A 23,951-nucleotide genomic window follows, 5' to 3' on the forward strand; every position below is an offset into this window, starting at 1 on the left:
CCAGGCTACTCATTCAAGGTAAAGTTCTGGGGGTGTCTAACAGGAAAGCAGTACTCTTCCAACCAGAACATTTAAGAAAAACTGCAGGATGGGTCTAGAGACACCCCAGGAACTACTGGAGGGTGATCTAACCTGGCGCATCTGTAGCTAAAGCAGCTGAGCCACTGACATCAGAACTGATTATGGAGCCTGACCTGGTGAGCTCTGGTAGCAGGAACAGAAGCTATGATTGGGATAGAAAAAAGACTGAAGGCAAGGAAGGGAACATTTAAGTGTATTTTTAAGATGGATAAATGGATTAACTTTTCCAGTGGCTAGACATGAGTTCAAGACCAATTTAAATAAGCCAGAATGACTGCAGGGTTTACTTATCTCTCTGTTTATGTGTATTGATGTGCGTTATTCACCTGATTATCTCTCAACTGTGATCATTTTTATATTTCTGCCCTCTGGGGTGTTATTCAGGGACCTGCTCCAGAAGGCTCCCTCCTTTAACCACACATACGTGTTGAAGAATTCCACTGTGCTCTGTTCACTTGGTACCACTAGTACTACTACTATTAATAAGAGTAAAAACTTTTACTGTTATTTTGTTATCTGTATATGCTAATGTTTGTCAATCTGCCATGAGATTACTCGTGAACAAATGGGGCTAGAACCTTGATCCTGGTCTTAATCGAAAGCTTATGGCCTGATATGTCCTGGAAAATCAAAACATTTTAGGTAGCAGTGACCTGGTGGACAGAAAAATGTGTTGTAATTAAACAACACACATGCCCATCTACTGATAATCCCCCATGGCATGGCAGAAATCAGAAGTGTATGTTTTTACATTGCAAACAATGGTGGAGAATTTACTGTTGTTTATATCTAGCCTTTTGTCGCATTTTATTTTAGAACTGTAGGTCCATGTGTTTCACTAGCTACAGTATGTATTTATTTGTGCATGATTTGTTTTCTCACTATCAATTTAACATTCTTACAGCGTCTGAAATCTGTATTAAAATGAAAGTCTGTGCAGTGCACTAAGGCTGGTCTAATGTCATAATTACTATTTAAGAATACACTGACTTGAATTATACTTGAAGCATGGGTGAGAAGTTTTATGGAAATATTTTCTGTATACCTAAAATTTATTGTAATGATTAGAACTTTTTTCCACAAATAAAAAACTCTTAATGGTGTTAGGAGTTGAATTTTACTCCATAAATTGATTCACATGAACAAATGCTCCATTTTGTATCTATTATACAGTAGGACTGGCTGCTTTTTGTTTATATCTTAAGCATTTTAACACTTCTGTAAATAAAGCATTAAGGGGTAATCATAGACTGACCTAAACTTTATATAGCACATTAACCAGAGTACTAGGACTGATTTTGTTTTTCCATTTAAGCGACATTAGAAATCTAATTAAACATTGCAAGCTACCGATAGTATTGTGCTATAGTGTTCTTAATGCTTTATTGTACTTGTGGCTGTGTTGGTGGGAAACGCCTGCTTTTAAAGTGTTTCCCCACAATAAACACTTTTTGTGCTTTTAACTTGTATCCATGCCTGCTTGTGTTGGGTGTATACATACTGTATTGTGTCACACTTGCATCTTGCAGACAGCTTAAAGGTACTGGTGGTGGTAATTCCATACCAGTCCACAAAGTGGGAGTTTATATTAATGCCTCCTTCACTTCTTCTCTCTACAGGCCGGGTGATTGACAGCCCGACCACCTCTGATGTCCACCCCCTGGACCCACCTCTTCCTGCCTGGCCTGCACTTAACAGAACATGTTATCATCTTTGTCAGTCTAGTCCAGGGGTCCTCAATCACGGTCCTGGAGGGCTGCAGGTTTTTGCTCCAACCCAGTTACTTAATCAGAAGCACTTACTGTTCAAGTAACACTTCTGCTTCACTTTAGTTGTCTTGTTCGTTACGATTTTGAACTCTTATTGCTTATTTTAGTCTTAAACAGCTATATTCTTGGTTTTTAATTGCTCCTAATTAGCAATGAGATGCAAATGTCAAAAGAGACCAGCATTTCTCCATTTAGCTTGTTTTCATTTACACCAGTGTGTATTTATCATGCACTATTGGGTTTAATTAAATACTTGAAAGGAAAGTGAAGAGAAAAAAGTGAAGGACTGAGAATTACTCCTCCATTTTAGCCCTCAAATCATTTGGATGATGTCCTTAGAAAGGGGAAGAATATCTAGGATATGAGAATTACCTGACATGGCGGAGTTAAAGCACTAACATGCCATAAAATCAAATTATCAGCAGGAATTGCTTTCTAATTAAGCAACCGGGTTAGAACGAAAACCTGCAGCCACTGTGGCCCTCCAGGACTGGGATTGAGGACCCCTGGTCTAATCTGAGGCACATGTCATAAGGGGCATTATTTTTGTTGAAAAGTGTTTATTATTTTTGCATTTATAATATACAGGGTTGCGGTGTCGCCCATTTGTTCTATCACTTATTTATATATACTGTATATATATATATATATATATATATATATATATATATATATATATATATAATTTTGTCTTCTGTTCCATTGTATAAAGCACACTGAAACACAGTGATCACATTTATATTATTTTATAATATAGTTTCATCTTTAATGTCTTCATAGCAACAGTAACCCATGTTACATTACCATTTTTTACACAGCATGGACTGTTATCCTGCTTGTACAGGTCACAGTTGCACAATTTTTGTGTGATTTTAACGATTTTCAGGTATATATAGTGAATACTACCTATTGAAATTGCACTTTTTCTGCCAACGTCCTTTCTAAGAAAATTAGAGAGTGCAAATCTGTAATTTTACCAGAAGTATATAATCAGCTTATGTTAGTAGGAAAATTCAAAACAAAACCTGCACCATTTCTCTGTAAGTCTGTTTCAAATCAACTGAAAGTTGATGTGAAATTTGAAACATATAATCATGATCCAAACCCGTTTGATGGTATTAAAAAGCTTGATTTAAAATTGAGTACTGCATGTAGTTCAGCTACAGAAATCGCATGCCATTAATGTGGTGGCTGCATATGCTCAAAACAAGTTGTCTTAATGCTAACAGAAAATATATGCTGCCTTAAAAAACATCTCAATATGAAGAATGTAAGATGTAATACCTGAACTAACCTGCTCAAAAGAAAGCATATGTAATATGGTTGGGGTTAAGCAATGTAGTTTGACATAACAAAGGTTTGACAGCACAGCCTTGTAGATTCTTCCAGCCAACAAAATATTTACAGTTAATCAAGAGTAAAAGGGTACATTTAAATTGGGAAGAATCCATGTGATGAAAATCTGTCAATTTTAAAGTGCTTGTGATGTGTGAGGTAGATGTTCCAGCTACTGAATGAAGTCCAGGTCGGCAGGTCCCAGTAACTGGCATATACTGTATAATGCAGCAATAGTTCGCAGATATCTGAGACCCTCCACAGCCAGGCATAACACAGTAGCGACTCTAAAGCTTCTCTGCATCAGCACTGAATAGGGTCCCACACTACAGATTACTCTGAGTTTTTCAGGTTGATTCAGGTAGGAAAAATGTTTATTACATTCCCCTTACTGGATCCTACTCCACTTTTTATTGATTTTGCAGAACAAATAGGACAAACAAAGTCCGAATGAGTAAATATAGTACATTTAGAGGTTATACTAGAATGGAAACTAAAGCAGCACCATACCATATGAGAAAAGCCTAGGGACATGTACTGTACTTGTTTCACCTGTCATCTGGCTGCTGCTCCCAATAAATGATGTTTATGTGGACCTACTTGGTAGTGCAATAATCGAGCAAAAACTTCCAGCAACAATAACTTACTAATTTGTTGTCTTCCTTTGCTTGAGGCCTGGAAGTGCAAACTTTGGTTGCTAATTCTCTTAGCTCTTCCCTCCAGGCTTCTGATATCAAAGCTAAAGAAAGTAAACAAGATGATGAAAGCTACCTAGAATGGATATACATACTGTATATGTCAATGAGCAAAACTGTTAAAAAAACAGACAATACATTACCAGAAGACTATCACACTAGTAGAGCTCCGTGTATTCTTTTCAGAACATAAAAGGTAACATAACATTGTCAAACCTGCCTAGCCCAATTCAGAATCACAGGGGGCAGAGCCAATGCTGGCCGCACTGGATGTGCAATTTTTAGGAGAAATGGAGCCCAGAGAAAAACTAACACAAACTCAGTAAGAATGAGCAAACAACTTGACATGGCATTCAAACCCAAGATGCTTGGTCCATGAGGCAGCTCCACCTAACATTAAAGCTGATGAATAATATTAAATCATTTAGTTTTTCAGTTATAAAAAAAAAAACTTAAACTAATTTTATTTTAATTCAATACTTAAAATGAACCTGATGAGGAAACAATTACATTAGGAAATCCATCCATCCATTATCCAACCTGCTATATCCTAACTACAGGGTCACGGGGGTCTGCTGGAGCCAATAACAGCCAACACAGGGCACAAGGCAGGAAACAAACCCCGGGCAGGGCGCCAGCCCACCTCAGGGCTAACACACACACACCAAGCACACACTAGGGACAATTTAGGATCACCAGTGCGCCATACCTGCATGTCTTAGGACTGCAGGAGGAAACCCGGGCAGACTCGGGGGAGAACATGTAAACTCCACGCAGGGAGGACCCAGAAAGCGAACCCAGGTCTCCTAACTGCAAGGCAGTAGCGCTACCCACTGTGCCAGCGTGCCACCCCTACATTAGGAAATTTTAAATACATTTGTGGAAACATTTATTTTTTTTTAGTTGATGTATACAGTATTCTCACATTTTTAATATAGTTCAAAGAAAACCACACTTACCAAAGCATTTTTTCAATGTAAAATGATTATTATTTTTAAACAGGAAAATCATTTAGGATTTAGAGTTTATCAGCTGCAAAAATCACAGGGTAAGAATGAGTTCTGCATGAGATGAAAATATATTTGTTTTTTTAAGACTGCATAATAAACAAAAAGTGATATCTATTTTTATGTAAAATTGACCTTAAATATGAAGCCTGTAAAGTCACTCAGTCTTTTTGAGGGTAGCAAATTTTGTATCATTTTTGCAGTGGCTTTTTTGACATTTTGTCTTCCCTGATTTATTTCCCTCTGGGTTTATGTGCAGTTATAACAATGGCAAAGCTACACATTGAACATCTGACTATAGGCTCACTTGGAGAGTTCACCAAGTGCCTGCTTTTGAGAGGAGAAAAAGTGCTTTTCCTAAACAGAATTTGTTCTCTCAATATAAATATTGCTTTCCAGAATTTAGAAAGTTGTTTTCAGACTTAGGCTGATGTAGACATATTACGGTTGTTTTGCCAACTCTTTCTTCAGATGGCAGAGCAGCTTGCAGACTGATCTTCAAAGGCAAGGCGAGAAGGCTGCACAGGGCCAGGCGTTTGACTCTGGCAAGAAAGCGGAGCTCATACTTTGACAAGACTCAGGAGTATTCATGAATTAGGCCAAAGATTTGCATAGGAAAAGAGTAAACAGGTGCCTGATGCTTGGTCTCAATGATGCTGAGGCGTGTGATAGTGGACAGCAGAAAGTGACAGCAACTGCCAATACCGCAATAATGGCAGCGTTCATACAATACAATACAATACAGTTTATTTTTGTATAGCCCAAAATCACACAGGAAGTGCCGCAATGGGCTTTAACAGGCCCTGCCTTTTGACAGCCCCCCAGCCTTGACTCTCTGAGAAGACAAGGAAAAACTCCCAATAAAAACCTTGTAGGGAAAAATGGAAGAAACCTCGGGAAAGGCAGTTCAAAGAGAGACCCCTTTTCCAGGTAGGTTGGGCGTGCAGTGAGTTCATGCCACAGGGAACAGCATGTGATTAGCCATGACATTCCCAGTTTGCATTTGTTGTTTTGGAGGTGTTACTTTTCCAGTGGCCTGTAACAATGAGAAAGAGATCAGTCTTGTTGGGCTCATATGGTATAATGTGCTGTTTGATTTTCTTCACTATACAAAGCCATTATCGGCTGGACAATTCTTCATCATGTGTGTCTTTCAGTTCATCCATCTTGGAGTTCATGACGTTAGCCTATCTTAACATTTGAAATCACAGCACTGTAAATACTTGCGGTTTAATGGACTCCATGCTTTGTTTTGTTTTTTTTTTTGGCTGATCATAACCATCTGCTTTGGGGTCTAAGGCACACAGGTGAAATGAGTGAAGGGTGGAGTGTGCATTTTAAGGGTATTCAGCAATTTGAACTGTAATAATTTCCAAAGCTTATATTTTTCTTCCTTTCTAACTTGGCTCCTGCATGCCCAATTGAGATTATCTGTTGGAGAAAACTCTAAATGATCACAATAGGGTTTATTCAACATCAACATTTTTATATGGTCTCTTTACTCTCTGTGGAGCTGATGTTCTCTTTAAGCACTACACACAAATGTATATACTTCACAATGTATGTGACTTTATTATGGTTGTATTTTGTTGAATTAATCAAGCATTAATATTTTAGACAGAAGTGATTCCTAAGACAATTCTAATAAGAAAAGAGCATACAGGTATATCTGTTCTTAGTATATATCTGTGAAGTGAAGTGTGGTCAGCTGTGCACCGCATTGTGCTCCATTTCCACTGGCTACTAGAGTTCTGCTTACTAACATTAGGTATTCCCTGATGAAGACACTTACTGGTAATTTTCTTTTGGACAGGCCATACAATGACATTGTGTTAATTCGTGACCATCTAGTTGTAGTCACTTTTGTGTGTTTAGCTAAGGCATAGAAAACACCACTTGATCTTCATCAGTGAACACCCGTATCTGATGCAAGTACTGGGAGCTTGTTGGAGAGTATCAAGGGCACAAGATGTTTACAAAGAAAATTTCAGGTCCACTAACTCAATGAAATCTCCACATACTTGAAGGTAAGTGAGATTTAGTAAATGGAAAAATGTATTTTCTTCAGACCTGTTATCCAATTTAAAGGACAATACCAGCTTGATACTACATTAACCAAGTATACTATGTTTAACTAAGAACAGCAAGTTTATTGCTGCCATGTAAACCTCTTAAAACTTCTCTATATACAGTACACCATACAATAAGCTTTATGTCATTTATATTTACAGATATGTGTTACCTCTTTCCCAATACAATATTTACAGAGAAGGTAAATGTTTACATTTTCAACAAAACATAGCGTACCTGTTCCCTGCTGCAGGCTATTATTTCCATAGCCATCTCCGTAGGGCAACTTGAGTCCTGGCACTCCCAACACTGTCATAGCAAGCTGATTTTTGATTAAAGGGTGAGGAGACAGGGGTGAAGAGTTATACCAGTCGTCATTTACGATGCAGACAGGGTTCCCATTGAGACCTTTAAAGAATGAAAACAAAAGAGATGAAACGTATCTAGAATTGTTCAATGCTTAAAAAACAGTGAGTTTATTACTTTTAATTCTCTTTCGGGTAGGAATTCATAAAGTGACAAATGCAAAACCCAATGACTAATACAAACGGCTCTTCATCAGTATTCAGTTCTTTAAACACTTTTGTTTTCCTAATGCACACTGATTGATTAAGACCAAACTTTTTTTTTAACATAATAATTACTTAAAAAGCAGATACTTTGACAGGGCAAAGCGCTGGTGGCAAATAAGAATATTTCCAAACTGGGACTAGCTAATATAATGCCACTGTCACCAGTGTTTCATTTTCACAGATATTGGAAGCCACTGTATTTAATGTTACAGGCTGCCTGAACAACAAAAAGTGTAATAAAGACGGTACAGAGCAGTGGAGGGACCCAACACGGATCACACAAGTGGGAAGCTCACATGGCATACAGCAAGCCCTTCTAACATCTCCATTGGGTCAGCAGTGATTTGCTCATCCTTTTTCATGACTCCATCATCCACCATCCACCGTTCTATTTTTTCAGCCCACTTTTTCCTTTTCAGTGTCCTAATGAACTGAAATTTACACTGACTTAAATCAGAACCTGTACAGAGTGCCACCCCATTGCTGGAAATTTTCACATTGCGCCAAATGAGAGTTTTTCCAATTGAGAGGGAAATTCAGTACTTATCCACACTTTTGTGATAATTTTGGTTCCAAGGTTATTATAGTTAACTAAAATCAAAACTAAAACTATTATTAAAAAAACATTTTCGTAAACTGAAATAAAATAATTAACAAAACTGAAATGAAAAACTAAAACTAAACAAACCTAATAAAGTAGCTGGAAAGACTAACTGAAATAAAATAATAATTTACTAAAATATTATTAGTTTTCGTTTTTGAATGAATATTCTTGCGGTTAGTTTTTAACCCTAATAACTTTTAATTCTAAAACTGAAAGTCATCCACCAAGAGCTGCCCAGATATATTCATCCAGTGACCCTGTAGTTAGGATATAGTGGGTTGGATAATGGATGGATGGATGAACAGCGGCTGGTGAAGGAGGGCGGCTGTTCACACAGCATCTGCGGTGACAAAGTGAGCTGAATATGTGCATAAAATGTGTGGATTAGAAAATGATTTACGTACTGCCTTTCTTTGCACTTGTTGTATATCAAGATGTAATCCAGACGCCTGAAACTGGAATATGGTGGTCAACAAAAACTTTACCGTATGGACAGAAAAATCACAAGTGAGTAATATTTCAGTTTATTTCTCAGGTGCCTGCTTTTTGTTGACAGTAATTCACTGTATAGAGAAAGTATAATCATGAAAAAAATTCAACCTCAAGATTTTGATGAATCTTGACGTGTTAGACCTCCCCAAGTCCGAGGTGGGGTCTACACACTGATTCAAGCCTAAGAGTCTTGTTCTTCCTAAGACCCTGTGATTTTCATGATCACACCTGTGAGAACACAGTAGATTCTGTTTTCTGAGTTTTGATCTTTTCAGGCCTGCAGGTGGCAAAATTCTGTCTATAAATTGTTTGTGCCTGAGATTAATATGGCTGGTAGGAAATAACAAAACCCAGTATTTGAGATTTTTGAATGCAATATTGAAGGCATTCATTATAAGCACATTGTCATTGGAGAGGATATGTTGTGTGCTGTAGACATTTAGAGTAAAAAACCGCACACCTTAAAATTAACCTAAATTTCATTACAAATTAGCCCATTCTGAGCAAAAAAAGGAAAAGTGGCAACAGTCAGCGCAGATTTGTTCAGCACAAATGACATACGAAATATTTTAAAAATTATAAAATTTTGCAAAATTGTTCATATTCAGTATCTGCTTTTGATTATGCTTGTTTTTATCAGACAAAAAACAAAACCAAATAGTTAACTGTCGTGTAGTGTAGTAAGCTTCCACTAACATTAAACTCATATTATATCCAAACTCGTTAATTGTACAGTTCTGTCTCATTGTGACACAAAAACTAAACTCCATAATAGCTCTTTAACCATACTATAATTACTAAAACTAAAACTGACACTAATATAAAAATAAAATAGAAATGTCTTTGTAAAATAAAAACTAAACTAAAACTAAAAATGCACAATGAAGGAAAACTAAAACTAAACTGAATTTCCAAGTAAGGTCAGAAAAAATATAGAAATAAAAACTAATATAAAAAGGCAAAACCATAATAACCTTGATTGGTTCTACAGTTTTCCCCGTGTACATGTGGAAACACGAGCGCTCGTGGGCAGCTGCGATGAAGCTGGGTGTTAGGCCGACACCCAGGTGTTTGAGTTGATGTTGCTCCTGCTGAGCGACCATGTAGCGGGAGTGACCAGGTAGTGGGAGTGACCAGGTGAAAGCGACCAGCCGCAGAAGGCCGCGGAAAGGCAGCGGAAGTCGAGAGGCTTGGTGGTGGAGTCCCCAATGTGTGCGTCCTGGCCATTGGTGGACATCAAGTCTCGGGGACTGGGATGAGTGCCAGACCGAAGCCAGGGATCGGGAGGTCTCCAGTCTCGTATGTGAGTGTGTAGAGGAGGGCAGCTGCAGAGAGCGTCTTGCCTGCTGCTAAGCCCAAACGGGATAAGCAGGTGAGACGCTAACAGAAAAGAAGCACTGAACTTGTTGTTGTGGATTTTAATGACTGCTCCTGAAAAATGTTTTAACCTCTGAATTTTAACAGATTGGTTTTTCTATTTGTTTGTTTTAACCTCCACATTTTCTTTTAATGGATTATTTATTGAAGAACTTGGAGCACTGCACTTTTTGTTTTTTTTGATTGTTTTGAATAAAAGCACTTTGCACTTTCAACCATCCCCTTGCTTAGATGTTATTGCCTCCACTGACTAGCTCACTCGGTTTCATTATCGACGGTGTTGGGTTCAAGGGTTCCCAAACAGCAATGGGAGCGTGGAGCCAGAACCCGCATCGTCACACACAGTTATAAAGTTCTAGAAGTTTCCAGAAATAAACTCGGACACTCCGATCTTTGTTTGCACCACAGAAGAACAGCAAACAGTGATTTGCTTTTTTGGGCTGAAAATGTACTAGGGGCCAAATCCTCAATGGTTCATTAGAATCAGCCTATAGACTTGCTCAATGTTGTCATCGATCGTGGAAGCAGACAGGTGTCCCTCTCCTTCTTTGTGCTTAACACTTGTTTGAACATTTTTGACCACGGAGATAAAATACAATCTCAATTTGATTGTGGAGAAAGCCTTGTATGGATTTCAGTGCCTGGGACACCTTCAACCCATGAAAAGCAGATCACTGCTTGCTTCTCTTCTTTGGTGCAAACACAGAGTGGAAGCGGCCATATTTATTTGACAATCCAGATGGGTTCTTGTGTCAGTGTGAGTGCAGTTCGTTTTCCATTTTTAGTTTTGTAATTCTTTAAATATTTTCTTTTTTCTCTTTTTAAAAAAAAAAAAAAAAAACCTACAAGTTTGTGCTTTAGAATATAAAAAGATGAATGATCAAAGGAAAATGACTTTGAATCAAATGTGCCCCTCATCTACAGTACGCTAGTAGAGAGGCAAGTAATCAGAGAAAATTACATAGGAGGACTAGCAGTTATTATATTCGGTAATTCCTCCTCACCTATGCCCTGGGTCTACTTTTTATTTTGGGTGTGCACATGTTGCCATTGGTGACCGCTTCCAGGGCTAAATTAACCTGCAGCTGCTTTACTTTACATACCTTAATTGTATTTTTGAAGAGCTACAGTACCAAGGTACATATGTGGCTAACAAGCTAATTCTGCTCCACTTTGTCTTGTTTTCTACATTCTAAGGGACAACAGGAGGGCTGTGATTTAAAGAGACCTCAGTGTGATCTCTTCCACCATACGACTTTATCATTTATTTTTAATCTTCAAAGGCCATTCATGTACAAATGGTATCTGACCCAGAGTAAAATCCCATTTCCCTACTTTTATTGTGGAATTATTTTAAATGGAGCTTCATTCCACATCCACAATCCCATGCAGGTTTGGTAAATTTGCCCCTGTGTGTGTCTGTGCATGAATGTGTCCTGTACTTGACTGGAATCCTGCCCAGGGCCATCTCCAGTGCTGCACAGCTAGGCCGTAGCCTTCACAACCCTGAATTAGATTAAGGCAGATTTGAGAATGTTATTTTAAAATGAGGAGGCACAGGAGTGCAGAAGGTAGCTGTAGTGCCTCAAGGATTCAGCCTCCTGGGTTAAAATCCAACAGTGGATTCTCTTCCCTTTTTTTATTCTATTTATTTATCCTACTATTAAAGTTTTACTCTGTTGGCCTGGCTCTCTTTCTCATGGGTAGGGGCTGATTTGTTTCAAACCTAGTTTTGTAAAACCTGAAATGCTTGCATGGAATGTTATTTGATTTTAATAAATTCAATAAAATGTTTAGCAAAAAAAAATCCAACATCTTATTGCTATCTCTGCAATGTCTGCACATTCTCCTCATGTCTGTTTGGGCTTTTCTTCTTCAGCTCTTTAACCACATCCTGACGAAGTGTGACTAGAGGCTTGTAGACACAGCATGTGTCCTGTGATAGACTGTCTCACTGTCCAGGTTTGGCTCTTGCTTGCACTTGATGCTGCCAAGATATGCTATGGCCTCAAATGACACGAAATTAGGATTAAGTAAATTCAAAAATGCTATGTTTGAAACAAAAGTCTGGAGTCAAATTTGCATTTCCTACATTTACAAAACTGGTAATAAAATAGCAGCATAGTATTTGTTTAGTAAACCCACAAAGACCAGAAATAAGTTTGTTTTGCTCTTCTCAGGAGATTCTCTAATGCCTTCTCTCACCCTGTGATAACTATCAATAATTTTTAGCCTCTGCTTTTGTGTCGAAAGGCTGTTATTTTTCTTTTCATACTTGTGTTTATTGGACTGTCTACAATTGAATGAAGGTGAACCCATTTTGAAAACATCCATTTTTTTGATTTAGTTGCGTAAATAGATTTAGAGCTAAGATAGCCAACTGATACATTGCAGACTACGGTGAATCAAGACAATATAATACTTGCTGGTTACTTTCCACTCTGTGGCTCACTGGCATCACATCCGGTTCTGATGCCTGCTGGGATAGGCACTCACCCCTGTGACCTGAACTGGGTGAAACACGAGGGCAAATAATGACTGGATAAATACAGGGTGACACAGAAAAACGGGAACTTTTGAAATGTGTAGTGACAGCCATGTACAGTTGGCAGCACTGCAGAACAGGGACCTTGAGCCGTAAACAATCTCGCCATTTAGCAATGTAGTAATCAATTGCAAGGCAATCAATGGCAGCTGTGCGAGAATAGTTCGGTAACCGTGTCATCTCAAGATTCGGTGACATTCCCTGGCCCTCAAGATCACCGGATTTGTCCGTTTGTGATTTTTTCTTGTGGGGCTACCTTAAGAGTCGGGTCTACACGACTTGGCCAAGGACACTGAATGAATTGAAACAAAGAATTCAAGACGAAATTCGTGGTATCCCAGCTGAGATGTTGCAGCGATCAATGGGGAACCTCAACAGCAGATTGGAAGAATGCATACATACAGGAGGACGCCATCTACAGGACGTCATTTTCAGACATTGACAATTTGGATTACTGTCTCTTAAAAGGCAAGTTGTAGTGAGTGGTTCAACTGCTGTCAATAACATTTTTTTGTTGGATTTCTTCTATTTTATTGGCTTTTTCTGTGTCACCCTTGTTTTCAAAGGCTGCTTTCAAATAACGGGGTTCTAGAGCATGTAGTCATTTACAACCATGAATATGAAACCAGTTCACATTCGAAGATAGTTGGAGCTTGTCTCAGCAGTAAAAAAAAACATCCTGGTAGAACATCTTTTGAATAGTTAGAGGAAACTGGATTCCTTAATACAACTTGTGACACAACAACATCATGCAGATGTCCCTGTGAGGCACTAAACAGACAAAAGTGACAGGGGCCAGCGACCCCAAACTGGATAAGCTGGTTAAAAAATGGATGGATGGACAAACAGAATTACATGGTAGCTAGCTGCCCTTAGGCATCAAACACTCCCTTTAAAGGAATGTTTGTCAACTGTGAAAATGTAAGAGCAACAAATATGAAAAGATAACTTCTCACCAATTTCACCAAAAATTTGATAAAATTAGAACACATTGAAATAGTCATTAAGTCAAAATGTTTCTTTAAAAAAATACTTAAGGATTTTTTCAAAGACAGATATCCTGGTATTTTGGGGAAAATTTTCTTTTTATTGATGCAAAGGTAAATGACACAAAAATGGATGAATGAACAATGTAAGAAAAATAAGCTCATATACACAAACTCTTCCAAAGAAATAAAGACGAACAGATCAGTGATTTGTAGCTCCCAGGTGATCATTGCCTTAATAAATATGAGGAAATTAACCATTACCACACCTATTGACAGGAAATCGAATGACCATCAATGCATGCTTTACAAGTTCCATCCACTCATAAACTGCTAGAAAGGGTGCCATCTTCTAGCCTGTTTCCTGCCATCATCGGATCTGTGGCTACAATTATGTTGTCACGCCCTGCATCTGTTACTGCGGCCGTTCCTCTTATTCCCATGAAGAAGCTGCTTAGTTGAAAGCTGTAGCATTATGTATGTTTTAGGGTGCTGAGCACAAGTGCATGCTTATAGTCCTGACACAAGCAGAAATATGCAGAGGACTGGCCACTGATGCATCCATTCATCTGTTATCAAATCTGCCTAAATATCCATAAATCTGTCTCTGTATCACTCGCACCTCTGTCCTTGTGTCCCGTCATCTCTACAAATCTAGAGTCACTGAGCTCCAACAGAGGGACAATGTCTCCCTTCAGAGTGTAGCTAGGAACTTTATTAATCCCAGACGAAATTGTAGGATTACAGCACCAGAACAAAAAAGGACATAAATATACATATAACAAAAATGATGATAATCTGAACTACACTAACAAAGTAAAAACACACATATGACAGAAATTATCTACAAGTAGATTAATAAAGTGCAAGTATTTACTAAGTGTAAAGTGATTACAACTGCACATACTTATCTGTTACAATTTCACAGCATAGGATGCCAGTTATTGGCACAATATATTGGCACATAGTGTCATAGTCTGTTAAGATGTCTGCTACACAAGCTCAGTATCATTCAGCACTCAGGGAACAAGACCACCTCGGTCGAGGGGTGACTCATTATAGAGCCTGATGTCTGAGGGTAGAAATGGCCACATAGTCCTCCTTGTGTTACTGAAGGTGCTCCTCTGTGTAATTAAATCTACATACGGGAGGTGAGACTCGCTGTCCAGAACAGTAAGCAGCGTCTTGAGGGTCCTCTGTTCTAAGAGCCCTAGTAACTAATCAGGCCACTACACTTTTGCCTGTTAGCTGCACTAGAATTTCATTACTTCCTTCCTTCCTTACTTAACGAGAATGCGAGGGATATCATTAGTGGTCGAGCTGCATAACACACTTCCATTTTATACAGTCAACAAATATGTTCAAAGGGACAGATAAATGAACACTTACCGTTTCCACAAAAACTGAAATGTGTAAGTGCTGCTTTTCAGTATTTCTCAGAATTAAGCTTTTGACTACATCCAGAGAGCCCTATTTATTGTAAGACCATACAAAACTACCCTTAATGTACTGTATGTCCTGTATCTCTATTAATCAACCATTATTGGTCACTTGTGCACATATAAATAAAAAGGATCTATCTATCCATCCAGCCATTTAATTTCTGACCTCATTTTTAAGTTCAGCCATTTCCTGCAGGGCAGAATACAACTTAGCCACAATCCTGGATAGAATGCCAGCTCATTACTGGGCACAATCGCCTACACAGCATCCGTCACTCAAACAAAGCCAAGAGTAACCAACCAGACAAATCTTCTGTTTGGGGCAGAAATCCACTTGCCCAAAGAAAACACACACACTGGGAGTGCATGCAAACCCAAAATAGAGAATGTTCAGGAACCACTGAGCCACACTGTCCATGGAGCAGTATGTCTACTCTCTCACGTGTATGTATTATATATATTATATGAGAAAATACATGCAGGTTTTAAAGATAATCTCTGTAAGAAAAATACCTAGCTGCTAATTATTTTAATCTACCACCTACACTCATCATATTATATTAGCTATACTGTATAAACCAGTTGGCAAAACCCAGAAGGAAATTCTGTGATTTACTTGTGACAGTAGTTGTATTTCAGTATAGAACTAACCCTGAACATTCGAACAGCATAAACTTTGCGTCAAATTATAGTTTTAGTTCTTTCAACTTTCCATATTTCGGTCAACTGATATTACTGTATAGAATCCTGCAAAGCAGGCTTATCTGAAAGCACCTCTTTCATGGATAAAAAGCCTCTGATCTGTATAATAAAAAAGGCTCCTGCTGGGATATGATGGGATGATTCATAATTGCATGGAAAAATAAGAAAACTGCCAGATGTGCCCTACTAAAAAAAGAAATGTAGGCAAATGTGTGAAGCTGCTTTTTACACGACAAGCAATAAAGTACAGTAGTTGTTAATCTTCTAAAATGATAGTAATTCCTCAATATAATGTTTATGTTCAAGCCTTGATTAATTATCTTAATAAAGATGAGAATAGTAAAATGAAAAGGGCTGCACAATGACTCGGTGGACAGTGATATGTCCTCATAGCACCAGGAGATAGGGACCACATCTAAGCTGAGTCTTTGTCAGCGTGCATTTCCATGATCGCTCAGAGTTTTCTTCTGACACCCAAAGACGTGCGATCAGACTGACTGCTGACTCTAAACTTGCCCAGCGTGGGGGTGAGCTGCATGAAATGGGCACTGTGGTGAGAGGACTTCCCATTTAGGGCTGGTCTCTGCTAGATTTTGTTTTTTCTAGATCCCGAATTTGGATAAGGTGTGTATGAAAAGGGATGTTTACATAATTAATAAAAAAAAAAATCATTCGCACACACTTAAATATTTGCACTGCCTATTTGCTCTGAGCAGAAGTAGTCATTTGTCATTTCACTCAGACAGTTCTTGGAAGAATTAAATATTTTGCTTGTTGGTGTTCTAAATAACGTTGTCAAAACGAAACCTGCCCACAGGATGTCTGTTCAATTTAGGATAAGTGCAAAAGTTAAACAAAAAAGACCAAAAATTAGATAGATGAGTCCACGAATATAATTACAAAGAAAAACAAGAAAAGGGATTTACAGTATAAGGCAGGGGTGCCCAATGCGTTGATCACGATTGACCGGTAGATCGCGTTACATTCCAAAAAAAATTTTTTTAAACGTTAGTCTATCATATATCCACCCTATGGCACTTGCAACTTGATTGACATACAGGGCGGCCAGTCTGAGATCTCTTTTCTTCTAACACACTGGTCATCCCGCACGCATGATCAAACGCGCGAGCTACTGCAAAACACCGGCTAAGTGATCCAGTTAGCCTTCCAATTTATATCGACTAAAGAAGGGATATGAAAACAAATTTGTTTAGGGAGGGTATGGGCTGGGTGTGGAATTGGAAGAGGATTTTTTTCTCTCACAATGTCACAATCGAAGTGCGTTTGTCTGATCTGTCAATCTATCATTGCTATTCCAAAGAAGGAAAATGTGGAAAGGCAGTTTCAAACTGTTCATAAAAACTACGAAACTGACGTCCTTCCAAAAAGCGATCTGAGAAAGAGAAAGGAGAGGGAACTAAAATCGCAGTTAATCGGACAGCCGTCATTTTTCACTCGGCTGAATTGAAAAGCCCCTTGACTGCATTATTCGGCTCTACTTATTTATGCGAGTCAGCCTTTTCCCACATGACGATTATTAAATCCAAATACTGTAGTGACCATAAATGTATTGAATTGTTATTGTGCCATAAAGGTTATTCAGTTATGCAAGGTACAACAACATAAATTTTATGTATAAAGTATACTCTGTATATATATATATATATATAAATATTTATGTTTTTTTAATGTAGGTAGATCATTTCGACCGGTCATTTTAAAAGTATCTTGCAAGCCGAAAAAGTGTGGGCACCCCTGGTATAAGGCATGGTAAACCCAAAATATCAAGATCAATTAATAACAATATCTTACTTAATAAATAAAGTGTGAAGAAAGAAGCAATTCAATATTCAAAGATAGTAATAACCACATAATAAAATACACTTACAGATAAACAAGATGTAGAGATGTCATAGAATACCCAATTATATAATGAAAAGTGACACAACTATTTGTTCTCTTTTGGTTAATTTTCCTGCTCATCATTGTTGTGATTTTATGAACATTAAGCAGGTTAATCTTTATACTTTTTGGATTGCAGAGTTGTTTGTTTATCTAAACTGACATTAAGTTAATTTGAAATCATCAAATAAACTGCATCTATTCTACTTTTGTGAATAATCAAATTGAAACCAAAATCGACACTGACTGTCCCAGAATGTAACCACATACCTGCATATTCAGCCTGGGGCGCTCACTCACTGTACTTTGCGCATTTACTTACTTTATCTTAAGCGGTTGTAGCTTTATTACACTGGTTTTCTGCCATGTTGGATTTTGTTGCTGTTGTTGTTGTTGAACTGATTTAGACATTTTTACTCTTAGCCATGCAATGGACAACAGCTTATTTAGTGCTTTCTTTTTTTCTTTATATCAGTGGAAAGTTCCATTTACCACACCTGTAGAACGCGCCCTCTGTGCAGGATTAGAGAAGGGTATCACTGCAGCCAGGAGCTAAATGTCGAGTAGGAGGGGCAATGCCAAGTGGGAGGGACTACAGTGTTGAATAGGAGGGGCTTAGGGATGTTAACATCTGACCCTCCCACAACCCTAATCTTAACCATAGTGTAATTACACGTCCAATGGGCAAATGTCCCCTTCCACTCGACATTGCCCCTCCTACTTAACATTCCGCTCTTGGCTGCAAAGATACATACAGTACTTGCAGGATTATGGGGTGAGCGGAACTGCAACCAAGGCAAGACATGGGCAGGCAGAGTAGTTCACTGAGGACTTCTGTGTCAGCTTGCAGTGTTGCTAGACGCAATTGTGTAATTTGGTGGGTAACATTTTAATCTAGAGTGGATTAATAAAGTCTTTTTGTCTTAATGTTGTATTTTTTTTATTCTTTATTTCGCATTATACAATTTCTCATATTAGGAATTTGTTAGTTTTCGCATACCCCTTGGGGTCAGAATGCAGGGTCAGCCATTGTGCAGCGCCCCGGAGCAATTGGAGGTTAAGGGCCTTGCTCAAGGGCCCAGTAGAGTAGGATCTCTTTTGGCAGTGATGAGGATTCAAATCGCAAACCTTCGGGATACCAGCGCAGATCCTTAGCCTCAGAGCCACCACTCCGCCCACTAAAAGTATTGTGAAATGTGTTACCTAACGGGTAAGCGCTAATCGTAATTATGCACCATTGTATGACTACATGTTGCTATTGCTGACTCTATAAAAAGATTCTCTTAAATCATTTCATAATTAAAAAAAGGGCAGGTGTCAATAAATAAGCTCCAATAACAAACCAAGACCTCATGCCTTGTCAAAAAGTGCAACAATACCTTATGATTTTGTCAAACAAAATGAGGCTTCTACTCATACAGTTAAAGTATATTTTAGACAAGTTTATCATTTTGCATTTTCTCTAGATTGTATTTATGAAGGTTGTGTTGTTCAGTGAAAAAAATCAACTTTGGGTTTTCAATAGAAAAATGCATTTTGCCATTCCTAGAAGATATTTTAAGACACTTCGAAATGGATTCAGAAAGTTTTCAACTGTGTCAATTTGATATTTCATTTTTTATATTTTTATTAAGTGTGAAAAATGTCTAAATTTATGTTTTCACTTTGTCATTACAGGGTATTGAGTGCAGTTTAATGTGGGAAGGTATTATTTCTAAAAAGAAGATTTTAGTGTGAGGGTGTAACATAACAAAACGTGAAAAATATGAATGGGTCTGAAAACTTCCTGAATCCATCGGATATGATGTGTTTTTGGGAAAGGTTTTGTGTCTAGTAACTCAACAATTGGTTCTTATGAAATTTTGTGAGCATGAATTAGTGTTAACAGGTGATTAGATTTGGGTGAATTTTAACTGTTTTAACTGCTCTGCATTTTTTTTTTTCCTTTTTAATTATTTTTTTAACCAGTAACAATCAAACCACTGCTCACAAGTTAAGAACATTTGGAATTTGCATTTAGGACTTTAAAAGAACACATTTTTTGTTCCATCCAAAGCTTTCAAAGTTAAAAATTTTTATGCACAGTAGTGGTATTGCATCTTGCATATATTTTGGCAAATTCACACCACATGGAATTATAAATATGGAAACTAACTATAGTGCCACTGGCAGTAATGCCACAAAAAACATTACTGACTGGTTTTAATATAAATATTAGATACCTTCCACTGTAGATCTTTCATTAAAGCACACTAACTATGCAGGGCCAGATATTATGTTTGATCACTTTAACAAAATGCAGAAACAAACACTGAGTACTTGTTACAGACTTACAAAACTTCAGGAAACGTTTCCAAAATGGTTAGCTTTAAACTTCCCTAATAACTATAGTCTTCCGCTGGCAACATCAGAAGCAACAGATGCCCTGCATTTAGAAGGTCATTATAACAACACTGTCACTGGCACACCTGGAAAGTGACGCATGACTTCAGAACACTGGGTCCAAATTGGACTCCTGTATTTTCTGTGAAGGTTTTATATGTTCTCCCCATGTCTCCATTGCTGACCTCCCACATCCCAATGATGTGCTGTTAGGTTAATTAGTGTATTGATATTTGGCTCTTTGTGAATGCGATCGGTGATGGACTGGCATCTTGATCTGGCCTCATTTTTTTCCTTGTGTCTGATACTGGCAGATGAGGCTCAGTAACACAGAATTGGAGTAAGCAGGTATGAAAACAGAGAAATAGTTGGAGCTAATAGATGTTGTGACTCAGCTCCAAGTATCTACACACTTGACTCCCACTCTTTTTTCAGTCCTTTTCTTTTTTGCTCTGAATTTTTCCTTTGTCTTTTATCATTCTGCATTGCTTATATTTGCTATACCCACAAAGCATGTTATGTTCTACTTTATGGCATTGCTCTCAATATGCTGCATCCAACAGCTCAGATTCACTTTACTTGATAGATCCATCATGACCTGGGAGAGAAAGAGAGATTCTGCCAGAAGGGGTAGACGCATCCTGAGAAGCTTTGTGGATGGTGTGAATGTGTGTGAGAAAGACAGAGACAACTGAGCACTTAAAGAGCAGTACTTACAAGATCTGCTTCTATGCTTAAATCTAGTGGCTTTGGTATGTGGCCACAGATGACCTCAGGAAGGATCAGTTCAGCTCATAGCACAGTTGCCTCTGCCTCTGTCTCCAGGTACAGGCATGGGATTCATTACTGGTGGTGCATGGAAGGAGTCATGAAGATATGTCACATGAGGCAGTGAGGGAGAGATGCAGACCTTCAAAATGTTTTAGGGTACCTGCAGCACAGATGGTCAGATGTACCCTGAACAATGCCATAAAAACACAAAATGAAAATGCATCAAGTAGTCTTGGATTGGTACTAAAATTTGAATTTGGTACAGATACTAGCTTTCTCACATGCTATTCAGGGATCAGAGGTAACTCGACTGCTACACCATACTCTGGTGCTGCCACAATTTCTTAGTTGAGCTTTCTTGCTTGGGAAATCGAGTGTCTTGATATCCATATACAGTATTATAACAGGGAGGAGGTTCCTCCCCTGGAGTTTCAAGAGCCATGTTATATACATATTATAACAAAGAGCGCGGGGAGGGCTCTAGGAGTTCACAGTGTGCTCCTATATAAACACTGCTTTTAAGGGGGTGCAAGCGGCAGAGGGCCTCCTGGCCCGAGAGCGAGGTGACAGTAAGAAAACACATTAACTTCTAGTACTGAAATTAGCATAATACTGCTATAGTACTATATGGTATAGTGCTGTTTTCAAAATGTTGTACTTTTTTTAGTACCAGTATACTGTGCAACACTACTGTCTACAAATTATTTTGGGATACAGCATCAAATATCTGAACGTCAAATACTTAATACCAAAACGCAGCAATGCAAATGAATATTGATACATTTCCAATTTTTTGTACAAAGTTCTAAATTGTATTGTACATAAGTAAATTGATGGGCGATGAGACTGGCAAGTTCACACTCTTTAAAACTGTGTTAGAGAAAAAAAAACAATCAGTGCGTCTCGTAAAAGGACTCCATCTTTCGAGCCACAAGGCAGAACTGAAACGTTTAGGTTACATATGGACACACAGGGGCAATGGTATGTCCAGTACACAACAGAGTCCAAGCAACTGGGAAACAGCCTAGCAAGCTCAAGCACAAAGAACATTTTACAAAAAAACGGGTATATACTGATTAAAAACTGCAAGATTTTTCTAGACAAGAAACTTAACGGAGCATAACATGGAAAATTTAAAAAATTGATTACAATGACAAAGCTGGGTTTTGTATAAAAAAGTTTACTATTTATTTAATTTTTGTATAACACCGCCATTTGCTGAGAGATGTGGGCAGCGTCACACTTGCACTTGATGCAGAGATGCCACTGGTTTTCTTCAGTTTTCTCCACATCCACTTGTGTCCCATGGTACCAGAGATTGGGACATGGATTTATAGATTGTCTTCATCCGTGTTGACCTTTAGAAGTGATTTGCTCTAGGCAACTGCTTGTAACACCTTTGATGGTAATTAGTCCTAAATGTAACTGCCACAGAGATGCAACAGTGTGTAGTGCTGCAGTTTTGGCAACTTGGATTCAATTTTTATTGTATCTACGTGGGGGACATCATATCAAAATCAGATGTAACTGACGAATCTAAACTGGCCTAGTGGAAGTTAGTGCAATGTGTTGGGCTGACGATAATCTCCAACTACCACAACCCTGCAGTGAATTAACAGGATCAAAAAATAGATATATCTTATAAATCTATGTGCTGCTTTGAAACTGGAGCACATTAGTGTTGCTATTTAAAACAATTTTCCTTTTTTGTACAGTTAAAGGGTTCAAAGGAAAAGGAAAACAAGCAAGCATGCGTATTAATATTTTACCTAAATCCCAGTGGCTAGTGCAGACGTGCTTCTTGGTGCGTACACAGTACTTAATTGACCTTTCTTGTAAAGCGCGACAAAGCCAAGCACATGAAACAAATTGGTAGAGGGATTGAGATGTGTGGTCCACATCGATCTGGCCACATGATTATCTACACAAATTTTCCTAACATGCTAGACAAGTCACATAATTAGGAGGGAAACAGGATGTATTAGCGGGTTGTACAAAGTGTTATTATTAGACTTCATTTTCTGCTGTCAGTATAGTGGAAAATAACAAATTATTTAATCTTCTGACCGTGCTGGAGAGATCTATCTTTTATATTTGCAGTAGCACAATTGTTCGTATAGCCTTTGTGATTGACAGGTTGAAGGAAAAGAGGGGAAAAAAGGAAATAGGATCAGGGAAAAAGTCAATTAACCTAGACTGTTTAATTTCTCTAGCGATTAGTTCAGTGAAACTATAACTGTTTGGATAATTACACAATAACCTGTGCAAATTAGCCTTTTCGCAGGTGCGATTAAGAGAATGCAGTATGTTAGTTGTCAAATTTGATCTGTGGGTAACCCAATGAGTAAGTAGAGGTTTTCATTTCAGCCAGTTTGTAATTAGAGGCTCTTGCCTACCTTTCTGTTTAATTAAAGGGCCGTGCCATAGCTCTCCTAATTGAGCTTAGCATTGTGCTTTGTGATTTTATTCTGAAGGCTTTTTTAAAGGTGCCAGCCTCTGAAGAGAATGGCTCTCAAGTAGAAGGTCCTCACAGGAATACCTTATTATATATCTGTTGCTCAGTAGATGCTTTGAACATTTTAGAAATAAATAAAGGAGGCACATTTCAAGCAGCAGTGGTACATGTTATTAATAAAGAAATATCTATCAGTAAGATAAATTGTCTCACTGGCACTAAAGCATTTTCTTTAAATACAGTGCCTTTCTTTCTGGAGTACCTTACAGTTCAGTACATTTTTTTATCAAGATGCTGTTTTTTACATTTGATGTGTCTGTCAGAGTAGAACTGTTGCCTGACGCCTCTCAGGATCTGGGTTTGACTTCTTTCCTTGTCATGGCACATTCTCATTCTCTCTTGGCATTCTGGGTTCCTGTCACATCCCAAAGATGTGTGTGTTATGCTGACTGGCAGCTCTAACTGATCATACAGTATATGAATGAGTGTAAGTCTGTGCATCAATGTATGTTACGGTATGTGATGGACTGGCATTCTGTTCACGGCTGATTTCAGTCAAGTAGCTCATGATGGCTGGATAGCCTTTGGCTTTCTGTTATTATTGTCCCACAGACATGCATATCAGGCTAATGGTCTGTGCTAACTGCTCCAGTAAGAGCGATAGTAGGTGTATGTGTGTCACTATCTAAGTATGGTGTTGCGAATAACAAATTGGAGTTTCTGCTTCAACCTCACCGCACTATGTGGCCCTGAGAAAGTCATTT

General features: G+C 38.2%; 1 protein-coding gene across 1 annotated transcript in view; it reads right to left on the bottom strand.

Moving 5' to 3' along the window:
- Positions 1–23,951, bottom strand: part of tbata (thymus, brain and testes associated) — a 55,867-nt gene that overhangs the window by 10,890 nt on the left and 21,026 nt on the right. Inside the window, exons 4-5 of the mRNA XM_039772863.1 lie at positions 7,195–7,365; positions 3,833–3,924 (exon numbers count right to left, since the gene is read on the bottom strand). Of these exons, the coding sequence (XP_039628797.1) occupies positions 3,833–3,924; positions 7,195–7,365 (263 nt within the window). The remainder of the gene's footprint in view (positions 1–3,832; positions 3,925–7,194; positions 7,366–23,951) is intronic.

Source organism: Polypterus senegalus, chromosome 1 (assembly GCF_016835505.1).
Source record: "Polypterus senegalus isolate Bchr_013 chromosome 1, ASM1683550v1, whole genome shotgun sequence".
NCBI classification, from domain to species: Eukaryota; Metazoa; Chordata; class Cladistia; order Polypteriformes; family Polypteridae; genus Polypterus; species Polypterus senegalus.